Source organism: Salvelinus sp. IW2-2015, linkage group LG15 (assembly GCF_002910315.2).
Source record: "Salvelinus sp. IW2-2015 linkage group LG15, ASM291031v2, whole genome shotgun sequence".
Taxonomy (NCBI): domain Eukaryota; kingdom Metazoa; phylum Chordata; class Actinopteri; order Salmoniformes; family Salmonidae; genus Salvelinus; species Salvelinus sp. IW2-2015.
In genome coordinates, this window is record NC_036855.1 from 45421286 (window position 1) to 45447140 (window position 25855).

General features: G+C 42.9%; 1 protein-coding gene across 1 annotated transcript; it reads right to left on the bottom strand.

Annotated features, from left to right (window-relative positions):
• Nucleotides 1-531: 531 nt before the first annotated feature.
• osmr (oncostatin M receptor) lies at nt 532-25830 on the bottom strand. Its single transcript, XM_070447177.1, has 18 exons — nt 25391-25830; nt 25059-25225; nt 23107-23263; nt 22235-22528; nt 11888-12017; nt 11485-11633; nt 11092-11270; nt 10558-10705; nt 10385-10467; nt 10009-10239; nt 3811-3994; nt 3529-3630; nt 3226-3393; nt 2958-3128; nt 2860-2868; nt 2175-2256; nt 1945-2029; nt 532-1714 (listed from the first exon to the last, which is right to left on the bottom strand). The coding sequence occupies exons 1-18, from the start codon at nt 25476-25478 to the stop codon at nt 1154-1156; spliced, it is 2988 nt and encodes a 995-aa protein (XP_070303278.1). The 5' UTR covers nt 25479-25830; the 3' UTR covers nt 532-1153.
• Between the last annotated feature and the right edge of the window lie 25 nt (nt 25831-25855).

The window sequence follows — 25855 nt, forward strand, 5'->3', positions numbered from 1 at the left end:
TGGGGGTAAGTCTGTTTTTGCCTCTTCGTGCAGTGACGTCGATAGACCAGTCGTGGAATTAGTAGGGTTCCAGGTAGCTCTAGGTAGCTAGCAGGCCTAGCAGGTTAGCAGAATGGGCCTTCAGCGGGCGTCACGCCTGAGGGGGCTGTTGGAGTCCTCGGGCAGATTATGTCGGTATTCCAGTCGTAGAGGATCGGCGGGGTTCTGTGCCCCGTACCAGTAGTAGAAGGGGTCCGGATATTGTAGCCCAGGAGTGGGCTTCGGTGGTAGCACAGGAGCCCTGGCCGGGCTAGCTTCAGGCTAATTGGTGCTTGCTCCGGGATGGAANTCCGGATATTGTAGCCCAGGAGTGGGCTTCGGTGGTAGCACAGGAGCCCTGGCCGGGCTAGCTTCAGGCTAATTGGTGCTTGCTCCGGGATGGAAACGCTAGCCAGGAGTGGTCACCCGGGATTGCGGTTAGCTAGTTGCGAAGATCCAGATGAAAATGTTCATCTGGAGTTTGCGGTAGGAATCCGGTGATATGGAGTGAAATAGGTCCGTTATGCTCTGGTTTGAGTCACGTTGTTCGAACTGAYGAGAGCTTTCCGAGCTAAAGGTTAGCTGATGACCGCTAGCAGTGGTTTGCTAACTGATAGCTGGTAGGTAGTTGGCTGGCTATCTTCAGTTGAGGGATTCCAGATCCGAAGTAAATAGAAATGCTTTAGAAAAAAAAGCWSATCCACGCCACATTGGGTGAGGCGKGTTGCAGGATAGTATTTAGAAGTTRCTGTTTAGGAARATATTTWWAAAAGATATGTGAAGAAAAAGATGTAAAAAKATATATACAAGGGACAGGACAAAGMCAAAGACGTCTGACTGCTACGCCATCTTGGATCTCGTAAGTAAGCATTTCAAGGTAAAGTATACCTGYTGTATTCGGTGCATGTGACAAATACAATTTGATTTGATTTAGAAGTATAATTTAGTTGCTAGTGGCAGCCGACACCGGTCGGGCTTCAAGTTGAGTWACTCAATGAGAGGGGCAGCACTAWGCTACCCTGCAACGTCACTTCCTGGAGTAGCTCAAACTGAGCATGGTATGTCTACATGACTGACTTAATTTGGCTTCAGTGCGCTATTAAGTCTTCACATAGGAATGAATGGTGTCATGTAATCAATGGCTTTGTCCATTCATATATGCAGTCATTGACTTAACTAATGAGTCAGTGGTGATGTATCCATCAATCTTCTCCAATAATGCCCCTGGTTGTAACTGCGGCCCCTCAGAAGGCTCGCTGGTGATRAGATTGGAGAGCTTGATTGGTGAGCTGGAGATGTCACTGCTGTCTGTGACTCTGATTGGTTTCAGCTCAATGGATTGCTCCGCCCCCACAGAGGGGAAAAAACTTCTGTTGGTGAGGCTTGTCTGGACTGAGCTATCCCAGACTTCTGTGGGTGACTGTGGACAGTACCCTTTTTGGTGCAGGTGTTGAGTAGAARAGGATGAGCAGGAAGGTGAGAGGGAGGGCAAGGAGGAAGACATGGATGAAGAGTAGGAGGAAGGGTGCACAGGGCAGAATGAAGAGGAGGGAATGGTGGGGGAAGAGGAAGAAAGGTGGGGGAGTTTGGGGTGAATGAGAGGCGTCCTCTCTGACATGTTTGGCCTGACGCTCAGGATCTCGATGTCACTGCAGACACAGTCCCCCACCTTGAGACACCGCAGCCTCTCACTGGTCTGTAGATGTGATGGACAGAATAGAGGATGAATGGAATCAGGCGAGAAGTTGCACAGTCATTCTATCAGATTGCAAAACAATAATTGTGACTATAACATACTGTACATCCGTTTATTCTCATCTGTTTAAGGTAAATCCAAATTAGAGAAAACACCTCGGACAAAGAGGCAGTACTCATCAACTTCAGACACATGAGACATATGAAAGCCTGAACAGAACTGCACGGTACCTCATGTAGGTGGCGGTCCAGTTCAATTGGTTTGATGTTCATCCCAGCCGGGTACCCAAACAGCTCCACTATACAACTCCTCAGCCTGGAGGATAGCCACAGAGGTTAGACAGGGTTCACATTACACATTGACTGTTAAGGATGACATAGTGGTATGGAGGACCAATGTTAATCTTGAAAAATAAATTGTGCATGATAATGTTGAATGGATAGTGTTTAAAGCTTCTCACATTTTCCAGAATAGACACAGGAGGATGGCGAGCCCCAACAGCAGCAGGAGAGGAGTTAAGATCTTAGCCAGGAGAATAGAGTCTGTCACAGGACACAGCAGCACATACTGTAACACCAGGTCATTACTACTGGGCTCAGAATGTCATGATCTAAAATACAAATGTGCTTTCAGATTTAAAAAGAGTGAGCAACACACCACATAATTGTGTGCCTACGGGACATTAGGCTTTATTTTACAGGTAAAATTTATTTCAAAATGTAGAATTCCACCTAAATAGACATACCCAAAAGTTATTATTTATCTTGAGAGAGCCATAAACAATACCTAGTAATTATTGAAAGATCAAAATCTCCCCTTTCTGGTAAAAAATATGTATACATTGCTGAGGTGTAGTCACTTTTGAGGACACGGAAGTGGGGGAATAGGGCATGAAATGATTGAAATGCTTTCTAAATATAGTAACAATCAAATTATAAATAACTTATTATAATATTTTCCACTTCTCTTATAACTGTCAAATAAATATGATCATACTTAGTGACCGTGCAAAATTGGCACCATTTCATATAACTTATGACAGAGCGGCATGTGAAGCGGGACAACCAGAGCTTTCACGGTGTGCTGTGCCGTTCACAGAACGTTCTGTACAYAGAAAAGTTGGTCTGAAACCAGTCCAGAACCACTCAAAGTCCCCTATATAAAGGACTTAACGTTTAAGAGGTTTAATTAATACATTTCAGTATGAGCCAGTCTGCCCCTGCCCCTTCCCCTAGAGTGCTCGAGCCGGAGTTTGACTCACGGATTGTCTGGGTCTTGACAGTTACAGTAGTTTGCGGGCCTGGTCCAACATTAGTGAGTGCACTCAGATGGAAGGTGTACTTCTGGTGYTCCTGCAATCCTACTATGGTTAGAGACTTATTGTGGGGGTCCGCCACCGTCTTGGTAAAAGGACCTASATACAGGAAACACTGTGTCAGAGGAACAAATCCTCTCATGACTTCTTTTAAATTGAATTGCTTGTTACCCATGTTGACATTGATGATACCCACTTGGCACATGACCTGGTGACCTCTGAGACCCTGTCTTGTGCATGGTTACCAAGTAACCGGTGATGAACCCTGGGTGAGAGTGGTCGTCCTCATGGTAACGCCACTCCAGTGTCACAGAAGAGGAAGTTGTTCTAATGGGCTCAACCAGCCTGGGAGACTGGACAGGCTCTATAGGTTGAGAGAAAGGAGGAAGAGAGAAAGAGAGGGGAAGGGGTTAAACATGAGAGAGAGAGACATCCCCTACAACTTTCACAACCCATATCTTACTTGTCACAACACATAATCACAACGTAACCCACTCACTGAGTTCCTGGGAGTAGCCAGTGYGGATCCCCAGTAGTTTGTCTCCTTCGTCAGTGCAGCCATATATATCAAAGGTGTACCTATGACCCGCTTTAAAATCCCCTGCAAAATATAAATATTGTAACTAAAAGGTAGTGCCAGTAGGCTTTAAGTTGAATTAGATTTTGGACAGTTTCCCTTTTCTTTGTTACTACTGTAATTACAGTATTACTACATAGCAACTTCATGTAAAATGTTACCTACAAGGGTAATGGTGGTGTGTGTAAACCTGTTGTGTGATACCTGCTGGTAGGGACACTGATGTGTTTCCCATTGGCACCCTCCTCCATTGCAGAGTGCAGGAAACTCCGCTTCCCACTGTGCACCACTCCACAGTGTACCCACAAGTGACAGCTTCCTGMTCTTTCCAGATGAGGTGGAAGCCTCCGCTGGCACTGCCACTCACACGCGTGGCATTCCGAAGATACTCTGGACGAAAGACAATAAGAGAGCTAGAGACAGTCTCACTCACAGAACTGCTGTAGGCCCAAAGAAGAGCAACCTGTGTACAACTGTAACAGCWGTAAGACAAGAATGTTGGCTCAGTTATCAGCACTGGTATCAGCACAAGAATTGGAAAATATGTTGGTACAGCCGTTTTGGAACAGGTGTTGGCACAAAGCAGGCAGGTATAGAGGGCTTGCAGGTGACGTACGACRCCTCCTGRCGGCCATGTTRGAAGACCACCGCATGAATTCTTACGACATCAACAGCTGAGTGGCTACCCCAAATTGCATGATAACAGTGCCTAAAAAWTTTTACACCGAGGAGATAARTCTCAAGAACTGTCAGAAAAGCAAAGAAACTGTTTTGCCTGTCAAGACCTGAACCCAGACAGCTGTCATTACAGGGTCTGCTCCGATCATTTCATCACTGGTAAGTCTGATTTCAAGTTTAGTTCTTAGCTGTTATGCTAACCAGGTGTTAAAAACAAGACCAAGTTAGCCAACATTAGCTAGTTAAAAAACTTGTAGTCTAGCTATTAGCATGAGTCTCTTACATAGGCAGTGCATGAGTTTCAAGTTTTGGGGAAGCAACTTTTTCACCATAAAAGTTAACCTTTAATAAAGCATTGCATGCATCTATCATTGCACTTGCATACTAATGTAAGCCTACTATTCCTAATTTGATGAGTAGATTGGGATAGTCATAATTGAGGCTATTAATGAGCGCTTGGTGGTGTAGGCCTATAGGCTATATAAGAGTCGTTTCTTTCCTTTGCACAAGAAAAATGTGGCGTTTGATAAACATGCAATTTTACTATACTTTATATGACTGGAAACAATATTTTTTAATACGAAATCACAGGAGCCTAGGCCTACTCTGTTGACACCCAGACTATTTGCATTGCCCCCCCCCCCCCCCTTACGCTGCTGCTACTCTCTGTTATTTTCTATGCATAGTCACTTTAACTCTACCTACATGTACATATTACCTCAATTACCTCGACTAACCGGTGCACCCGCACATTGATTGACTCTTGCCGCGTACCCCCTGTATATAGCCTCACTACTGTTATGTTACTGCTGCTCTTTAATATATATATTTTTTTTTACTTATCTATTTATACTTAACACCTATTTTTCTTACAACTGCATGGTTGGTTAAGGGCTTGTAAGTAAGCATTTCACTGTAAGTATACCTGTTGTATTCGGCGCATGTGACAAATAAAATGTGATTTGTCAACAGATCAATTAACAGATCAATTAAAATAACCTTGTCATCGAATGCAACCATGTAATCTAGGCCTATGAAAAGGGATGCACAAATTGTACAATATGACATCCATCTACCCTGGAGGAGGACATTATTTTCCCCAAACATTCAGTGGCACTGAACCAATGATAATTTGAACTTTATTCAACTGAGGAGGTTAAATGTATGGACATCACAGCATGGGACAAATGCCTCAATGGCATAAGACAACCTGCTGTGTTGACYATTGGTTGTTCCAGCCSAACAATAKATTGAATCTTTATATGACACCAAAACACCTGAATGAAACACAACCAAAATAATCAAAAGCCCTGATGGTATAGTTGACCTGAAAAAGTGATATTCTAACAGTTGGTGTGCTTTTCATTTCTTTWTGGTAGGTTCAYCAGCTGACCTCTATCAAGACACCCATGTCGACTGGATTMCCACTGTGAAGATKAGCAATGYTGCAGCAGCATCAGTTTTTACTTCTACTTCGCCCTTTTCTAAATATGGAAGGAGACGGTGTCATTGGCTGTGCTTTGGTCAATCTGAATGATTCTGTTGTGCCATTTGAGTAGAGCAACTTCAACTTGCCATCATGATAAAAGTGTGTCCACGCACACCATGACAGTCGTGAAGAGGGCACGACAAAAACKATTCCCCCTCAGGAGACTGAAATGATTTGGCATGGGTCCTYAGATCCTCAAAGGGTTCYACAGCTGCACAATTGAGAGSATCCTGACTGGTTGCATCACTGCCTGGTATGGCAACTGCTTGGCCTCTGACTGCAAGGCACTACAGAGGGTAGTGCGAACGGCCCAGTACATCACTGGGGCCAAKCTTCCTGCCATCCAGGACTACTATACCAGGCAGTGTCAGAGGAAGGCCCTAAAAATTGTCAAAGACTCCAGCCACCCTAGTCATAGACTGTTCTCTCTGCTACCGCACGGCAAGCGGTACGGGAGCGCCAAGTCTAGGTCCAAGAGGCTTCTTAACAGCTTCTACCTAAGCCATAAGACTCCCCCCGTCTCCACACCACTGCCACTCTCTGTTGTCWTCTATGCATAGTCACTTTCATTAACTCTACCTAATTGTACTGTATATACTACCTCAACTAACCGGTGCCCCCGCACATTGACTCTGTACCGGCACTGTATATATTGTTATTTTTTACTGCTTCTCTTTAATTACTTCTTAATTTAATTTCTTATCCGTATTTTTTGAAACTGCACTGTTGGTTAGGGACTCGTAAGTAAGCATTTCACTGTAAGGTCTACACCTGTTGTATTCAGCGCATGTGACTAATACATTTGATTTGATCTCAACTTACTCAATTTCCACATTATTTATTCCAAGATGTATTTGAGTTTTAGGGTTTAATGAATGTTTTGTCCCAAATACAATGCTTTTAGTTTTAGAAATATTTAGGGCTAACTTATTCCTTGCCACCCACTCTGAAACTAACTGCAGCTCTTTGTTAGGWGTTGCAGTTATTTCAGTCGCTGTAGTAGCTGACATGCATAGTGTTGAGTCTACCGCATACATAGACATTCTAGCTTTATGCAAAGCCAGTGGTATGTCATTAGTAAAAATGGAAAAAAGCAAGGGGCCTAAACAGCTACCCTGGGGAATTCCTGATTCTACCTGGATTATGTTTGAGAGTCTTCCGTTGAAGAACACCCTCTGTGTTCTGTTATACAAGTAACTCTTTATCCACATTATAGCAGAGGGTGTAAAGTCATAACACATATGTTTTTCCATKATCAATAATGCCAAAAGCTGCACTGAAGTCTAACAAGACAGCCAACACAATCATTTTATCATCAATTTCTCTCAGCCAATCGTCAGTCATTTGTGTAAGTGCTGTGCTTGTTGAGTGTCCTTCCCTATAAGCGTGCCGAAAGTCTGTTGTCAATTTGTTTACTGTGAAATAGCATTGTATCTGGTCAAACACAATTTTTTCCAGAAGTTTACTAAGGGTTGGTAACAGGCTGATTGGTCGGCTATTTGACCCAGGAAAGGGGTCTTTACTATTCTTGGGAAGCCGAATGACTTTAGTTTCCTTCCAGGCCTGAGGGCATACACTTTCTAGTAGGCTTAAATTGAAGATGTGGCAAATAGGAGTGGCAATATCGTCTGCTATTATCCTTAGTCATTTTCCATCCAGATGTTGGACTCCGGTGGCTTGTCACTGTTGATAGACAACATACATTTTTTTCACTTCTTCCACGGAATTCAAAAGTACAATTCTTGTCTTTCAAAATGTTGTCAGATATACAGTGTCAGTGTTTGTTGCTGGCATGTCATCCCTAAGTTTGCTTACCTTGCCAATGAAAAAGTAATTAAAGTAGTTGGCAATATCAGTGGGCTTTGAATGATTCAATGAATGATGGAGCCTAGTAGTCTTTTTTTCCCCAAAATGTCATTTAAGGTGCCCCAAAGCTTTTTACTATAATTCTTTATATAATTGATCTTTGTTTCATGGTATAGTTTATTATAATTTTTTATTTAGTTTAGACACATGATTTCTTMATTTGCTGTGCGTTTGCCAATCAGTTGGGCTGCYAGATTTACTTTCCATACCTTTTTCCTAATTCCTCTCAACCATACACTTTTTCAATTCYTCATCAATCCAAGGGGATTTAACAGTTTTTACAGTAATTKTCTTAGTGGGTGATTGCTTATWAGTAGCTGGAATAAGCAATTTCATAAATGTGTCAAGTGCARCTACTGGTTGCTCCTCATTATACACCACAGACCAGCAAATATTCTTTACACCATCAACATGTAAATCACTACAAAACTTATTGTATGACCTATATTAGGCCCAGCCTTTGGAACTTTAGTTTTCCTAGATWTGGCTACTATATTGTGATSACWACATCMTATGGATTTGGATACTGCTTTAAAGCAAATTTCTGCAGCATTAGTATAGATGTGATCAATACATGTTGATGATTTAATTCCTGTGATGTTTGTAACTACCCTGGTAGGTTGACTGTCAACCTGAACCAGGTTGCAGGCACTGGTTACAGTTTGAAGTTTTTTCTTGAGTGGGCAGCTTGATGATAGCCAGTAAATATTTAAATCACCCAGAAAATATACTTCTCTGTTGATTTCACACTTATTATCCAGATACGGACTGTTAGCACGTGGTGGTCTATAGCAGCTTCCCACAATAATGGGCTTTAAGTGAGGAAGATGAACATGTAGCCATATTACTTCAACAGTATTTAACATTAGTTTGTCTCTAAGCTTCGCAGGAATGTGGTTCTGAATATAGACCGCAACACCGCCCCCGTCGGAATWTCTGTCTTTTCGGGTAGATGTTATAACCATGTATTGCTACCACGCTTTCTTTGATTTCCACAGCGAGTGACGTAACTCCATTGTTGGTTGGTYGGGTCGAGAACAGCTCCGTTCTCCAGGAAAGGGGGAGACCCCTTCAGGTAYGGAACCCTGTCGAGCACCGGCCAGTCGGCTGTGGAGAGCTGAAACGACGGCCAAACTTCCAGACCAGAGCGGAGTCCGGCTACTGGGGTGGAAGAAAATGAAAAAGTAGGCGGGTGTGGTTTTCCCCAGTAGCTTGTGTAGGTTTTCTACTTGCTTGCGGAGGACTACAGGAGCGAAGCAGCTACTCTTAGCAAGCAAGTAGCAAACCTACACAACCTACACAAGCTCCCCAGTAGCTTGTGCAGTTGCTACATTGAAAGTCAGCGTGGGTCCACATTGTCCCGGAACAAAGCAAAGTAAACACAGCTCCTGTAGTGCTGGAAACGTTCAATAGCGGCTTCCATTTGAGACTGCCGAGCCAACTAGGTTAGCTGGGCATTCGTGTCTCTCCCCCTATGCGGAATCTGGCAGGATCCCGGGACAGACAGCAGCGCTCACAGCCACTTAGCCTAACAGCCGCAGGATCCAAAATAAATATAATTATATAAAAACACTGTCAGCTTTTAAACCGAGGTCTTTAGTTCAGGTTTCGGCGTTCAACAGCGTTCTGTCACACCCTGATCAGTTTCACCTGTCCTGGTTATTGTCTCCACCCCCTCCAGGTGTCGCTTGTGTTCCCCAGTGTATTTATCCCTGTGTTTCCTGTCTCTCTGTGCCAGTTCGTCTTGTATGTTTCCAAGTCAACCTGCGTGTTTTCCCTTTCTCCTGCTTTTTGTAATCTCCTTTTTCTAGTCCTCCCGGTTTTGAACCTTGCCTGTTTTCTGGACTTTGTACCCGCCTGCCTGACCATTCTGCCTGCCTTGACCATGAGCCTGTCTGCCACTCTGTACCTCCAGAACTCTGATCTGGTTTTGACCTTTTTGCCTGTCCATGACAATTCTCTTGCCTACCCCTTTGAATTAATAAACATTGTAAGACTCCAACCATCTGCCTCCTGTGTCTGCATTTGGGTCTCGCCTTGTGTCTTGATACATTCAACAACAACAAACATTTGTTGCACTCTGATGAAGAAGCATTTTGATCATCATAATCAAATAAGCGAGATAGGCCTCTCCCGTACATGTCCGTATGATAGTCATTAGTCAAAAAAGAGGGTGTCTTTTTTGACTAATGAAATCTGCTCCTACATGAAATCTGCTCCTACATTCATCCCAGTCATCAGCAACAGAGCATTAGGGTAGGTGCATGTCGATTGGAGGACTTACACCATATTGACTCTGGTCATCCAACATGGCGCCTGGTGTGTTTGCTAGGTGATTTGTGACGCAACTGCGRGCCCTCTATTGCCACAGGTGTTGATAACTGACCTATTCTCTCCACCGGAGGTATGGTGATGTGGCCTGGGGGGGAGGAGCCAGGCTGAATAATAGCCTGGATGATCATGTCACATTGCCCTGGGCCAATGGAGATCTCAGTCTGTGTCTGCTCTCTGTCCCTCCACAGGATCCACTGGGACCCCTCCTGCCTCCAACGTACCTTGTAGCCCTGGATTTTTACACTAGATGCCGAGCCACTTAATTGCTGAGGAGAAAGAGAGAGATGTTCATGTGCTGAGATTTTATCAGCACAATGTAAGACCGGGTTCAACACTCAATAAACCAATAATCTGAAATGTCTTTCTCTCCTCGTCTCCTCTCTTTCATCTCATCCTGCAGTAAGGYCTCACCGGGGTCCAGAGCAGAGTGACGTTGCGCTGACCATGGGACAGCARTCTGACCCTCCTCCACACATCCAGCCTCACCAGGGGGTCTGCACAAAGAAGCAGGAAGAGGGTTCATCAACCCATCAATAAACCTTCAAAAATAAGTAACTTCACCACTCCACTATGATTGAACTCACAGGTAGTGAAGTGCGTTGGTTGTGTCCACTCTCCCTCTAGGTTCCCTCTCACAGCACAGCGCGCCCTGGTGGCGTAACGGGTGTTGGGCGAGAGCTGCTCCAGGCTGACATCACAACGTTCGTCCAAGCCTCCATTGCACACCTGATGCTAACACAGCCACAGGACATGACAGAATGTCACTGGGTTTATATCAGACCCATGTGAAACACCTGGGGTGTATTCATGAATGCAAACTGCAGCAAAACATTTTGCAATGGAAAACAGTTTGCAACAAATAGTTYCCACTGGACAAATTCAGGTAGGTCCTTCCCCGTTTTGTCCCGTTTGCTTCCGTTTGTTTCCTTGTGAATACACCACTGATCCATCAGTGGTAGTGTGGTGTAGTTCAGTCTASACAAAACATCACACATTTGAAGGATAGCCACTAAAAACATGTCAGAATGGACAAGAGACCATTCTGTCAAAGCTGATAAGCTAGTGTGAGCTATATTGATAATTACATTTTGTCACCTGTCAATGATTGTTTTTCTCACCATGGATGTGCTCTGTAGGTCTGCTGCTTCAGCCAGGCGTGTCGGTCTCCTAGGCTCTACTGGGTCTGCTGTGACCTGGCAGAAGAGCTCCACCCCAGACAGGTTCCCCCTCACAACCCAGGACACGTTTGCTTCAGTCACCCCTGGACTCACTTTCACTCCCTCTGGGACTGGGAACACTTCACACACACAGCATGCAAATAGAATATATCTTATGATCTAGATACCCCTGATGATCAAAACGTCGTCACACTAACGGTGGTATAGGAGAAAATTGAGACTTTTTTTCCAATGTTGTGGGTGCACACCAACATTACTCATTGAATGTTAGTCATAAACAGTGTTGTAACATAAGAGCTGCATGACATTTATCTCAGTGTTTCCTGTCCTCACCTCTGTCAGTGATGTTRAAGCTGTAGCTTTGTTTCTCCTCTCCTAGCTGGTTTCTGACTACCACTGAGACATGATACCACTCTAAGCCTGGGACAGCCTGGAACCTGCAGGACCACTCATCACACTTGATAGGATCCTCACCAGTGTTCCTGCACAAACACAGTGGAGAGAGAGGTAAGAGATGTGACTGACACAGTATGATCATTATGCCTCCACGTGCTAATAATCTGTTGAGAGAGAGAACACCAGAGGAAGCTGGTGGGTGAGCTGGCTGGCTGGCTCTGTCGGGTGTTGTGTGTGTGTGTGTGTGGTGTGTGTGTGTGTGTGTGTGTGTGTGGGTGTTGTGTGTGTGTGTGTGTGTGTGTGTGTGTGTGTGTGTGTGTGTGTGTGTGTGTGGACTCACTTTATGTGAAGGGTGTGTGTGCGTTTGTAGGGTTCATACAGGTTAGCAGGTCTACCAGGGTTCCAGGTGCAGATAACAGTTCTCAGGTCCTCAGTCCTGCAGCTCAGGTTCTCCGGCCTCTGAGGAGAAACTAGATCACAAACAGAAAGTAATGGTGAGGTGAACTAGAAAAGGTACATTTTTTGAAGAAAATATATGTTCTTGCTTTAGTTGTCTTAAAGGCCCAGTGCAGTCAAAAACGTGATTTYCTSTGTTTTATATATGTATCCAACCTATGAAGTTAGAATAAYACTGTGAAATTGTGCAAATGATAATAATGCCCTTTTAGTGTAAGAGCTGTTTGAAAAGACCGCCTGCATTGGCCCTTTAATGGCGGATGTGGAATTAGAATGGAGCAACTGACTTAACACAGACATGAAACGTATTTACTTGKCTAGGTCATTCCTACAATCCAGTGCCTTYTCTGTCCCCAGGAAATATTACCTCTTATTTWGTGTAAAATGTGGATTCCAAAGGCCTTTAAATATAAAGTTAGGTGTCATTCAGCATAAAACAAAAGCTATGGATCTCAAAGAGAATTTTGGGGATTTTGTTTTTAGTGGACGAAGGCGTTTTTGCCACGTCCCCGCTATTCATCAACTTCTAAATTATGAGAAATATAAGCCATTCAAAATCTTTCTTCATTTTTTTATAATCCTACTTAAAATCGCTCTTATTATCCTTTTTTTTCATGATTATTGTATTTATTATTATTATATTTAAGATTYTCTGTGTGTCCTTGATTTCACTTTCCACCCTGTTAGTTTGTAGTAAATCCTCTTTAAAAAAAATAACCCCCCTTGAATGTTTTGGTACATCTACCGGAAAGCTWTGTTWACACCTATTCAGCATCGTTAACACCSTCTTAAGACTTAGCCCCACCCATMTCTTTAAGGAGTCATGTCAGGCCATGTGCTAAACAGAGTGACTAAGGTAGTGTAGTAAACAACCAAAGCTTTCAAGACTAAAAGTGCTTTAAGTAGTAGCCTACAATAAGGAAAAACTCCAGGTAAAATTACACTTCATCTAGTCCTTGGCCTATATCCTAATCTGACTTTGAAAGTGTCCAGATAAAAATAATATATAAATATTTTATCATTATTAGATGAAGCTTACCCGACACACTTATCTAAATTGATGGGTCATTTGAAGAAAATGCTATAACCACCCCCGAGCCACACCTACTAAGTAGATGGGTCACTATTGTCAAGACATGTACACATGTTCAGGAAATACAATAGATGGCTGTAATCACCCCCAGACACACCTGGCTAATTTGATGGGTCATGTAATAATCCGGCCGAAGTGGAGTCTTTCGTTTAGACATGTAGCTAGCTAACAATGAACCGGCATAATACCAACTCATACTGCTACCAATACAAACATTGTCATAGCTGAAGCTACCTAGCTAACATTAGGCTATAACTAGCAATGCAAATGGATTTCTGATTTAAATAATATTACTACACAGATCATACACGTAACATTAGCTAGCTWGCCAGCAAGCTAACRTTTGCTAGCTAACTAACAGTGTGCTTTAACTTGCAATAAAAACAACTTTCTGACAAAATTAGAAGCTTATATCTGAAAATGTAGCTAGACTCTTACCCGTATACATGGTTGAATGCTTCACGGCAGACTGGAACCATTTAACTCTGTTTTGTTTGTAGCTAACGTTACATCTTGTTTGGCCAGCGTTGTGTCAAGTCACTCCGGTTCACACTGACCGTGGTGTGTGCCGAAAGTAGCCCATCACTTTTTCCAATTGATATGGCGATAGCGCCTGCTAAATTCAGGATATCAACGTTGTTGAGAAAAGTAGCAAAACTTTTGTAGTTCTCGAAGACTAACGTTATATCTTTTAAAAACAGAGCGGTAGAAAGGACTGCCAACACATACTGAGCAGCTCACGTTATAAACAGAAGCGAGCTACACGGCAGACCAATTCAAACTCATCTCCCGGCATGTCCAGGCCATCCATTATCTCAGCCAATAATGGCTAGCGGGAAGGTTCCATCTTTTTCTGCAGCTAAACCAACTAGGCTCATAATTTAGCAATTGTATTCGTATTTATGGATGGAATAGAAGTTTGTTATTAAAGCACATGAAAGTTCACATGTTCCAGAAGTCATTTCTGCCACAAAAAAAAAGCATTTAGATAAAAAATTCATGTTTACGTTCTACCTGGGGCGGCAGGTAGCCTAGTGGTTAGAGCATTGGGCCGGTAATTGAAAGGTTGCTGAATCGAATCACCGAGCTGACAAGGTAAAAATCTGTCGCTCTGCCCCTGATCATGTCAGTTAACTCTCTGTTCCCCGGTAGGCTGTCATTGTAAATAAGAATTTGTTCTTAACTGACTTGCCTAGTTAAATAAAAGGTTAAAAAAGTATTGATGTGTGACATATGCCTAGTTTCTTGAATCGAGTCACATATTGTGATCACTACATCCGATGGATTTGGATACTGCTTTAAAGCACATTTCTGCAGCATTAGTAAAGATGTGATCAATACATGTTGATGATTTCATTCCTGCGCTGTTTGTAACTACCCTGGTAGGTTGACTGATAACCTGAACCAGATTTGCAGGCACTATACTAAATACTTATCTATTTTTCCATGTTTCATGTTGTTCATCTGTTTGTTTCACTCACACTRTTAGGCTAAATTTTTTGAGAAAATKAATMAAATTTCTAAATGTTAAAATAGGTTTCATATAGTAGTTCAAATCCTCCAAAAGTGTTTATCATTATGCTACTGTCACTCCCACTGATTTATGGCTAATTTAGGTTCCGAAATTTCAACCTTGTTAGGTTCCACCTGGAAAATGCACCTAAATGTTGCTGAAAAATATAGTAAATAAATGACTAATGAAAATATTTCTTTCTTTTTGTATAATATATTTATATTTGATGTATATTTAGATACATATTTGTTACTAATTTCATTACAATTACTAATTACAGTTACATATGTATAAAAAGCCTGATATAAGTAATTGTAATGAAATGTATATATATAATTGTTATTAGTCATTGTGATGTAATTAGCGAGCAACAATGCATATATACTTAAGTGATAATGTAACGCTCGTCGTCGGTGGAAGGAAGAGTGGACCAAAGCGCAGCGTGGAAAGTGTTCATGATATTTATTACAAGAAACACTCAAACAAAAATAACAAATCCAAAAACGAAAGCGAACAGTTCCGTCAGGCACAGACACTAAACAGAAAATAACACCCCACAAAACTAAAACGGAAAATCACAACTTATATATGATCCCCAATCAGCGACAACTATAGACAGCTGCCTCTGATTGGGAACCACACTCAGCAAAACAACAAAGAAATAGAAAGCATAGATTTTCCCACCCGAGTCACACCCTGACCCAACCAAACATAGAGAAAAATAGGGATCTCTAAGGTCAGGGCGTGACAGATAATGACCTCGAAGCCGGTGTTTGAAAGACATATTGGCAAACTTAAATCGGACTCAACACTGCACTTTCACACCTGGACAAAACACCTATTTTATGTGAGAATGCTGTTCATTGACTACAGCTCAGCGTTCAACACGATAGTGCCCACGAATCGTATCACTAAGCTAAGGACTCTGGGACTAAACACCTCCCTCTGCAACTGGATCCTGGGCTTCCTGACGGGCCGCCTCCAGGTGGTAAGAGTAGGCAACAACACGTCTGCCACGCTGATCCTTAACACCGGGGCCCCTCAGGGCTGTATACTTAGTCCCCTCCTGTATTCCCTGTTAACCCATGACTGCGTGGCTAAACACGACTCCAACACCATCATTAAGTTTGCAGATGACACAACAGTGGTAGGCCTGATCACCAACAACGATGAGACGGCCTATAGGGAGGAAGTCAGAGAACTGGCAGTGTGGTGCCAGGACAACAACCTCTCCCTCAACGTGAGCAAGACAAAGGAGCTGATTGTGGACTACAGGAAAGGAAGTTACTTGCTGTCCACATCACCAATGAACTATCATGGTCCAAACATACCAAGACAGTCGTGAAGAGGGTAAGACAAATCCCTTYCCCCCCCCCAGGAGACTGAAAAGATTTGGCATGGGTCCCCAGATCCTCAAAAGGTTCTACAAGCTGCACCATCGAGAGCATCCTGACCGGTTGCATCACCGCCTGGTATGGCAACTACTCGGCATCTGACCATAAGGCGCTGCAGAGGGTAGTACATCACTGGGGCCAAGCTTCGTGCCATCCAGGACCTATGCAATAGGCGGTGTCAGAGGAAAGCCCATAAAATTGTCAGAGACTCCAGTCACCCAAAGTTATAGACTGTTTTCTCTGCTACCGCACGGCAAGAGGTACCAGAGCACAAAGTCTTGGATCAACAGATTCTACCCCCAAGCCATAAGACTGCTGAATAATTAATTAAATCACCACCGGACAATTTACATTGACCCCCCTCACTTTTGTTCACTGCTGCTACTCACTGTTTATTATCTATGCATAGTCACTTCACCCCCAACTACATGTACAAATTACCTCAACTAACCTGTACCCCTGCACACTGACTCGGTACCAGTGCCCCCTGTATATGGCCTCGTTATTGTTATTCTTATTGTGTTACTTTTTATTATTAATTTTATTTTAGTCTCCTTGGTAAATATTTTCTTAACTCTTCTTGAACTGCACTGTTTGGTTAAGGGCTTGTAAGTAAGCTTTTCACGTTAAAGTCTACACTTCTAGTATTAGGCGCATGTCACAAATAATGTTTGATTTGGTGTAGTAACCAAAAAAGTGTTAAACAAATCCAAATATATTTTATATGAAAGTCTTCAAAGTAGTCACCCTTTCCTTGATGACAGCATTGCACACTCTTGGCATTCTGGAATGCATTTCAATTAACAGGTGTGCCTTGTTAAAAGTGAATTTGTGGAATTTCTTTCCTCCTTAATGTATTTGAGTCAATCAGTTCTGTTTTGACAAGGTAGGGGTGGTATTTGGTAAAAAAATTGGTAAAAGACAAAGCCCATATTTTGTCAAGAACAGCTCAAATAAGCAAGGAGAAATGACAGTCCATCATTACTTTAAGACATGAAGGTCAGTCCATCCGGAAAATTTGCAATCACAAAAACCATCAAGCGCTATCATGAAACTGGCCCTCATGAGGACCGCCACAGGAATGGAAGATCCAGAGGTACCTCTGCTGCAGAAGACAAGTTCATTAGAGTTACCAGCCTCAGAAATTGCAGCCCAAATAAATGCTTCTCAGAGTTCAAGTAACAGACACATCTCAACATCAACTGTTCAGGGGAGACTGTGAATCAGGCCTTCATGGTCGAATTGCTGTAAAGAAACAACTACAAAAGGACACCAATAATAAGAAGAGACTTGCTTGGGCCAAGAAACATTCGATTTGTTTAACACTTTTTTGGATACTACATGATTCCATATGTGTTACTTCATAGTTTTGATGCAAATGGTAGTCCCACTAAGAGCAAAGCAGATTGGAAGGTGTATCGCTGCAGAATGCTGTGGTAGCCATGCTGGTTAAGTGTGCCTTGAGTTCTAAATAAATCACAGACAGTGTCACCAGCAAAGCACGGCCACACCATCACACCTCCTCCTCCATGCTTCACAGTGGGAACCACACATGCGGAGATCATCCGTTCACCTTCTCAACTGTCCTCCGGCTACATCATTGTGCTACTCACAGTGCTGTTGAGGCTACTGTAGACCTTTGCAAAATAGTGTGTTTTAATCAATTGTTTGGTGACGTGAATATATTCAGCATAGTTTTATCTAAAAAGGACAACATTTTAAATGTTTTACAATTGACATGTTTATGAAATTCACTGAGGAGGATGGTCCTCCCCTTCCTCCTATGAGTAGCCTCTACTGGTTCAGCCCTGTTATTGCTTTCCACCCTGTTAAAATAATAATTTGACAATACCATCAAATGTTATGCATTTTCTGGCAACTTGTAGAGATAGAAGAGGTCAACTTAACATGTAAAAAGGTTGACCAAGTTCTATTGTTATTCACTATTATTTGAGGAAAATAGGCTGCAAATAAAGCGCTGGTTCTGATAATAGCATACGTTTCACTGAATAATCATTGTTTTATAATTATTTTAAAATGTTATGGGTTAAGGGACATTTGATGTCTTAGAAAATCTAAATCTAGATATATGCTGTACATGTATTGTTAACACTTTCAGATAGTTACATGCTTACCAGACCGGACACGTCGCGTGAGCGAGCGTCGCAAAATAAATGTAGAAATCCATGTTATTCAATTATTGCACCCATACTGCTCGCGAGCGTCTGCGACGCCAAGGGCTAAAATTGAACTCATTCCTATTTCTGACGCAGATCGCGCTGCAAGTCCTCATTGGTTTATAGAAGCAGGTACCCACGTGCCATCTCCTCTTTGGTTATACCCACGTGGGTGATCGAAAGATGAACTGTTTTGCCGGTAGTCGTGGTAATACAATGAAAGTTTAGATGCGATCACCATATAATTTAAACGATGAAAAAGCCTGGAAGGAGGAGAGATGACTAGAAACGATTCGGTTGGCCGTTTTATGTATGGATTAATTGTCGCAGTAGAGGTCCTTGTGCATTTCAGGTAAAATAACAACTCAATGTTTATATCCCAGGACAAATTAGCTAGCAACAGCAAGCTAGCTAAATAGGACAAATTTACGTTAGCTAGCAAGTGCAAGCTAACTAGCTAAATTGCCATACATGTTTAATGCTTTTCGACCTGTCCCCAAATTAATGTCATTGGTTCAGAGTTTGTTTTGATATTTTAACCTGCATGTCGTGATCGCGTTTGGTGTGGGGTGGCAAAATACATTTATGCACGATAGCGCACGATGGCGCACGCGCACAGCCGGTTTGGGTTCCGTGTTAGTTTATGTCCCTAACAGGGAGGAAATATCTGATGGTCAATGTTTAAACAATCTGCCTATAATTATTAGGATTTATGTGCCTGAGTTTGACCAATATGTTTTTCCAAGTTTCAAACATGTCCTTTTTCTGACAGAATTATATACACTGCTCAAAAAAATAAAGGGAACACTAAAATAACACATCCTAGTTCTGAATGAATGAAATATTCTTATTAAATACTTTTTTCTTTACATAGTTGAATGTGCTGACAACAAAATCACACAAAAATTATCAATGGAAATCAAATTTATCAACCCATGGAGGTCTGGATTTGGAGTCACACTCAAAATTAAAGTGGAAAACCACACTACAGGCTGATCCAACCTTGATGTAATGTCCTTAAAATAAGTAAAAATGAGGCTCAGTAGTGTGTGTGGCCTCCACGTGCCTGTATGACCTCCCTACAACGCCTGGGCATGCTCCTGATGAGGTGGCGGATGGTCTCCTGAGGGATCCTCCTCCCAGACCTGGACTAAGCATCGCCAACTCCTGGACAGTCTGTGGTGCAACGTGGCGTTGTGGATGGAGCGAGACATGATGTCCAGATGTGCTCAATTGGATTTCAGGTCTGGGGAACGGGCGGGCCAGTCCATAGCATCAATGCCTTCCCCTTGCAGGAACTGCTGACACACTCCAGCCACATGAGGTCTACGCATTGTCTTGCATTAGGAGGAACCCAGGGCCAACCGCACCAGCATATGGTCTCACAAGGGGTCTGAGGATCTCATCTCAGGTACTAATGGCAGTCAGGCTACCTCTGGCGAGCACATGGAGGGCTGTGCGGCCCCCCAAAGAAATGCCACCCGCACACCATGACTGCCCACCCACCACCAAACCGGTCATGCTGGAGATGTTGCAGGCCAGCAGAACGTTCTCCACGGCGTCTCCAGACTCTTGTCACGTCTGTCAACAATGTTGGCTTATGTGCTCAGTGTGAACCCTGCTTTCTCATCTGTAAGAGCACAGGGCGCCCAGGCGAATTTTCCAATCTTGGTGTTCTCTGGCAAATGCCAAACATCCTGCACGGTGTTTGGGCTGTAAGCACATCCCCCCCTGTGGACGTCGGGCCCTCATACCACCCTCATGGAGTCTGTTTCTGACCGCGTTTGAGCAGACACATGCACATTTGTGGCCTGCTAGAGGTCATTTGTCTCCTGCTAGCGCCTCCATGCTCTGGACACTACGCTGACAGACACAGCAAACCTTCTTGCCACAGCTGCATTGATGTGCCATCCTGGATGAGCTGCACTACCTGAGCCACTTGTGTGGGTTGTAGACTCCGTCTCATGCTACCACTAGAGTGAAAGCACCGCCAGCATTCAAAAGTGACCAAAACATCAGCCAGGAAGCATAGGAACTGAGAAGTGGTCTGTGTCACCACCTGCAGAACCACTCTTTATTGGGGGTGTCTGCTAATTGCCTATATTTCCACCTGTTGTCTATTCCATTTGCACAACAGCATGTGAAATTTATGTCAATCAGTGTGCTTCCTAAGTGGACAGTTTGATTCACAGAAGTGTGATTGACTTGGAGTTACATTGTTTTGTTAAGTGTTCCTTTATTTTTTTGAGCAGTGTATATATACAGTTGGAAGTCGTAAATTTACATACACCTGAGCCAAATACATTTAAACTCAGTTTTTTCACAATTCCTGACATATAATCCTAGTAAGGTCAGTTAGGATCACCACTTTATTTTAGAATGTGAATGTCAGAATAATAGTAGAGAGAATGATTTATTTCAGCTTTTATTTATTTTGTCACATTCCCAGTGGGTCAGAAGTTTACATACACCCAATTAGTATTTGGTAGCATTGCCTTTAAATGATTTAATTGGTAAAAACGTTTTGGGTAGCCTTTCACAAGCTTCCCACAATAGTTGTGTGAATTTTGGCCCATTCCTCCTGACAGAGCTGGTGTATCTGAGTCAGGTTTGTACGCCTCCTTGCTCACACGCTTTTTCAGTTCTGCCCACAAGTTTCTATAAGATTGAGGTCAGGGTTTGTGATGGCCACTCCAATACCTTGACTTTGTTGTCCTTTAGGCCATTTGGCACAACTTTGGAAGTATGCTTGGGGTCATTGTCCATTTGGAAAGACCCATTTGCGACCAAGCTTTAACTTCCTGACTGATGTTGAGATGTTGCTTCAATATATCTACATAATTTTCCCCTGCATGATGCCATCTATTTTGTGAAGTACCAGTCTCTCCTGCAGCAAAGCACCTCAGAACATGATGCTGCCACATCCGTGCTTCACGGTTGGATGGTATTCTTAGGCTTGCAAGCCTCCCCTTTTTCCTCTAAACAATTTTATCGGGTCAAACAGTTCTATTTTTGTTTCATCAGACCAGAAGTCATTTCTCAAAAAAAAAGCACGATCTTTGTCCCTATATGCAGTTGCAAACCATAGTCTGGCTTTTCTATAGCGGTTTTGGAGCAGTGGCTTCTTCCTTGCTGAGTGGCCTTTCAGGTTATGTTGATATAGGACTCGTTTTACTGTGGATATAGATACTTTGTACCTGTTTCCTACAGCATCTTCACAAGGTCCTTTGCTGTTKTTCTGGGATTGACGTTCATCTCAAGTAGACAGAATGCGTCTCCTTCCTGAGCGGTATGATGGCTGTGTGGTCCCATGGTGTTTATACTTGTGTACTATTGTTTGTACAGATGAACGTGGTACATTCAGGCATTTGGAAATTGCTCCCAAGGATGAACCAGAATTGTGGAGGTCTACAATTTTTTTCTGAGGTCTTGGCTGATTTCTTTTGATTTTCCCATGATGTCAAACAAATAGGCACTGAGTTTGAAGGTTGGCCTTGAAATACATCCACAGGTACACCTCCAATTGACTCAAATGATGTCAATTAGCCTATCAGAAGCTTCTAAAACCATGACGTCATTTTCTCAAATTTTCCAAGCTGTTTAAAGGCACAGTCAACTTAGTGTATGTAAACTTCTGACCCACTGGAATTGTGATACAGTGATATAAGTGAAATAATCTGTCTGTAAACAATTGTTGGAAAAATTACTTTTTGTCAATCACTAAGTAGATGTGCTAACCGACTTGCCAAAACTTTAGTTTGTTAACAAGAAATTTGCGGAGTGGTTGAAAAACAAGTTTTAATGACTCCAACCTAAGTGTATGTAAACTTCCGACTTCAACTGTATATATATATATATATATATATATATATATATATATATATATATATATAAAGCAAAAGTTATGAGGTCCAAAAGGCACCACAATGACCCGGCTAACATATGCCTAGGACAATGTGAAGTGCTTTAACGTTTGTGAAATCTGCTATAACATTGTAATGAAGGCCTTATGACAGAGGTCAAGATGGGAGAGAAAATACTCCTCCATACTAACAGCTGATGAAGTTGGAGCAGTAGGTGTTTCTCTTCTCTGTTGTATCCTCACACCAGGAGTACACCCCGGAGCCGGATGCTTGTGTGATGTTTAGGTTGTGGACAGCAATGGCTGTGACTCTGTGAGTGATGTTGATCAGGGGGTAGCTGGTGGTGGAGTTGAAGGTCATATTGGTGACGTGGATGCCTCTAGGAGGGACACAGCAGAACAAGATAGTGGAGCCCTCCTTTAACACCTGCTGGTAGGGAAACATCTTGGTCTTTTTCCAAACTCTGTCCACTGTGTCTTGGGCACCTGGATGGGGAAGGAGGAGATATAGATTATTAGGGGTCCAAGCCCCCGAGGGGCTAAAACCAATTAAGGCTACTCCTCCTAAAATGTTTATTCAAATGTCACAAATATTGATATAAATGATGTATGTACTCATGTGATATTAAACATGACATAATCAAGTCTATATCTCATTACTCAAGGCTGCAGTGAGCAGGTCTGTGACCCTATCTGCTGTATGGTAGCTTGACCTGGGCCTATCATGTCTGTTGTTTCACCAATTARCATTATTTATTTTTGTACTATTTCCAAGCATACCCAAAACAAACCAATACATTTGTCCAATAATTTGTGCAATAAGCCTGGGGACGAGGTTAAACTTKACAAGTTTTACATAAATATTACAAAATGAATCAAGCAAAAATCCCCAGCCTCTAGCAAGAGTCTTGATTGAGCAACTTTGATGAGATGATAGTTAAAAAGAGAAGAGGAAAAGGAAGAGGTCTTCTTTCTTAAATATGGCAACGCACAGAGATCTGATAACATGACAAGTGTTAGAAGCATAGCCTTTTCTAACAGACATGAACAACTACATTTTTCACCATAATTTGTCTTCCATTGGCTCCAGTCACTTGGGTCTGCATGGCTGCAGAAACGTCGTATTCTGATTGAATGGTCAGCACATTGTAAAGGCAGAGTAGACACCCAGGTCCATGTTAATGTGGAGTCACTACCCAAAGGACAGCTACTCACTTTACTCTATATGATAGAAATCAGAAATGAAACRCATCATGAAAACACAGAACAGCCAAATCTGACTGGTATTACTAATTTTAACTGTCATGTTTATTGTCCTACTGTCATGTCTTTGTTTATTGTCTTGCTGTCAAGTCCTTTCCTGTGTACATACAGTGCATTCGGAAAATAATCTTACCTTTTTCCACATTTCGTTACGTTACAGCCTTATTCTAAAATGGATAAAATGTTCCTCATCAGTCTACACACAATAAAACAGGTTTTTAGAAATGTTTGCAAATATTTTCATAAGTATTCAGACTCTTTGCTATGAGACTCGAAATTGAGAACAGGTGCATCCTGTTTCCATTGATCATCCTTGAGATGTTTCAACAACTTGATTGGAGTCCATCTGTGGTAAATTCAATTGATTGGACATGWTGTGGAAAGGCACACACCTGTCTATATAAGGTCCCACAGTTGACCGTGCATGTCAGAGCAAAAACCAAGCCATGAGCTCGAAGGAATTGTCAGTAGAGCACTGAGACAGCATTGTGTCGAGGCACAGATCTGGGGAAGTTACCAAAAAAATGGGATTCCCGAGTGGGGCAGTGGTCTAAGGCGCTGCATCCTGGTTCGAGTCCAGGCTCTGTCGCAGCCGGCGGCGACCAGGAGACCCATGGGGCGGCGCACAATTGGCCCAGCGTCGTCCGGGTTAGGGGATGGTTTGACCGGCAGGGATGTCCTTGTCCAATCTCGCTCTCGTGACTTCTGTGGCGGGCCGGGCGCATGCACTCTGACACGGTCGACAGGTGTCTGGTGTTTCCTCCGACACATTGGTGTAGCTGGCTTCCGGGTTAATCGGGCATTGTGTCAAGAAGCAGTGTGGCTTGGTTGAGTTGTGTTTTGGAGGACGCATGGCTCTCGACCTTTGCCTCTCCCGAGTCTGTACGGGAGTTGCAGCGATGAGACAAGACTGTAACTACCAATTGTTTGCCAAAAGGCACCTTAAGGACTCAGAACATGAGAAACAAGATGATTTCGTCTGATGAAAGCAAGATTGAACTCTTTGGCCTGAATGCCAAGCATTACATCTGGAGGAAACCTGGCACCATCCCTACGGCGAAGCATGGTGGTGGCAGCATCATGCTGTGGGAAGGTTTTTCAGCGGCAGGGACTGAGAGACTAGTCAGGATCGACGGGAAAGATGAACGGAGCAAAGTTCAGAGAGATCCTTGATGAAAACCTGCTCCAGAGCGTTCAGGACCTCAGACTGGGGCGAAGATTCACCTTCCAATAGAACAACGACCCTAAGCACACAGCCAAGGCAACGCACGAGTGGATTCGGGACAAGTTTCTGAATGTCCTTGAGTGACCCAGCCAGAGCCCAGACTTGAACCCGATCGAACATCTCTGGAGAGACTTCTAACCTGACAGAGCTTGAGAGGATCTGCAGAGAGRAATGGGAGAAACTCCCCAAATACAGGTGTTTCAGAAGAATCAAGGTTGTAATCGCTGCCAAAGGTGCTTTAACAATGTACTGAGTAAATGGTTCTGAATACTTATGTAAATGTAATACTTCATCTAAAAACCTGTTTTTGCTTTGTCATTATGAGGAATTGTGTGTAGATTGATGAGGGAGAAAAACAATGTAATCAATTTTAGAATAAGGCTGTAACGTAACAAAATGTGGAAAAAGTCAAGGGTTCKAACTACTTTCCGAATGCACTGTATACAGTAATACAAGACAATGGTTCTGCTAGGAAACAAACACATACATAATCAATCAATTGGACAAATGGCCTGAACTGTTACTCACGTTGTGAACGATAGTGAGGTTGTCAGTGCGTCCGACCTGTATTTCATAAGTATCACCGCTTTCCCTTGCTAAACCAGTGTGATTGACCAGCCACTTCACCACAAGGCTCTGTGTAGCAACATTAGCCCGCAGCTCAGAGATTATTGGCCGAGGAGGTTTACTRCCTGCTAAAAAAACATATAGCTAGCTCACTTATAGGCATGCTCTCAATTTAACAATCCCATCTGTTTCTGTGTAGATCATACATTTCATCTGACTGTTAATTGCTATGTACACTTACAATACTATACAACTKTGAGTTGACCTTTGACTTCATACAAGAAAGGTCTTACCTGATTCCAAGCAGGATCCATTTAGATATACAGAGGAAGTTAAAAGGAACATAAGCACATGAATAAACCAGGATATAACGCAGTGCATCCTCTAACCTCTCAGAGCAAACTGTGCTGTTCAAATTAATGATACTAGTAAAAGTGCAGGTCTTATGTTGCTGAAGGTTCTTGTAGCCTCTTCCTGCAGACCGGTGTTCATTCACAGTCCACGCTGACTGACTGTGAGTTGACGTCCAGGAGTGAGTCAGAAGTAGTTATGATATTGACATTGGGCACTGTCATTGTCAGCCGACGGGCTCAGTATTGAGCAATCATGTGGTTGTTTGAGTAGGAGTTGGGGGGACACTAGAGGGCACTGTGGTAAAGCAGGCTTCAGGACGAAATMTGTCCAATGGCAGCCTGTTGATGGTGTGAGTAGCATGAAGTTGCCCCTGGAAACTGAKCTAAGGTCAGTAAATGATCTGA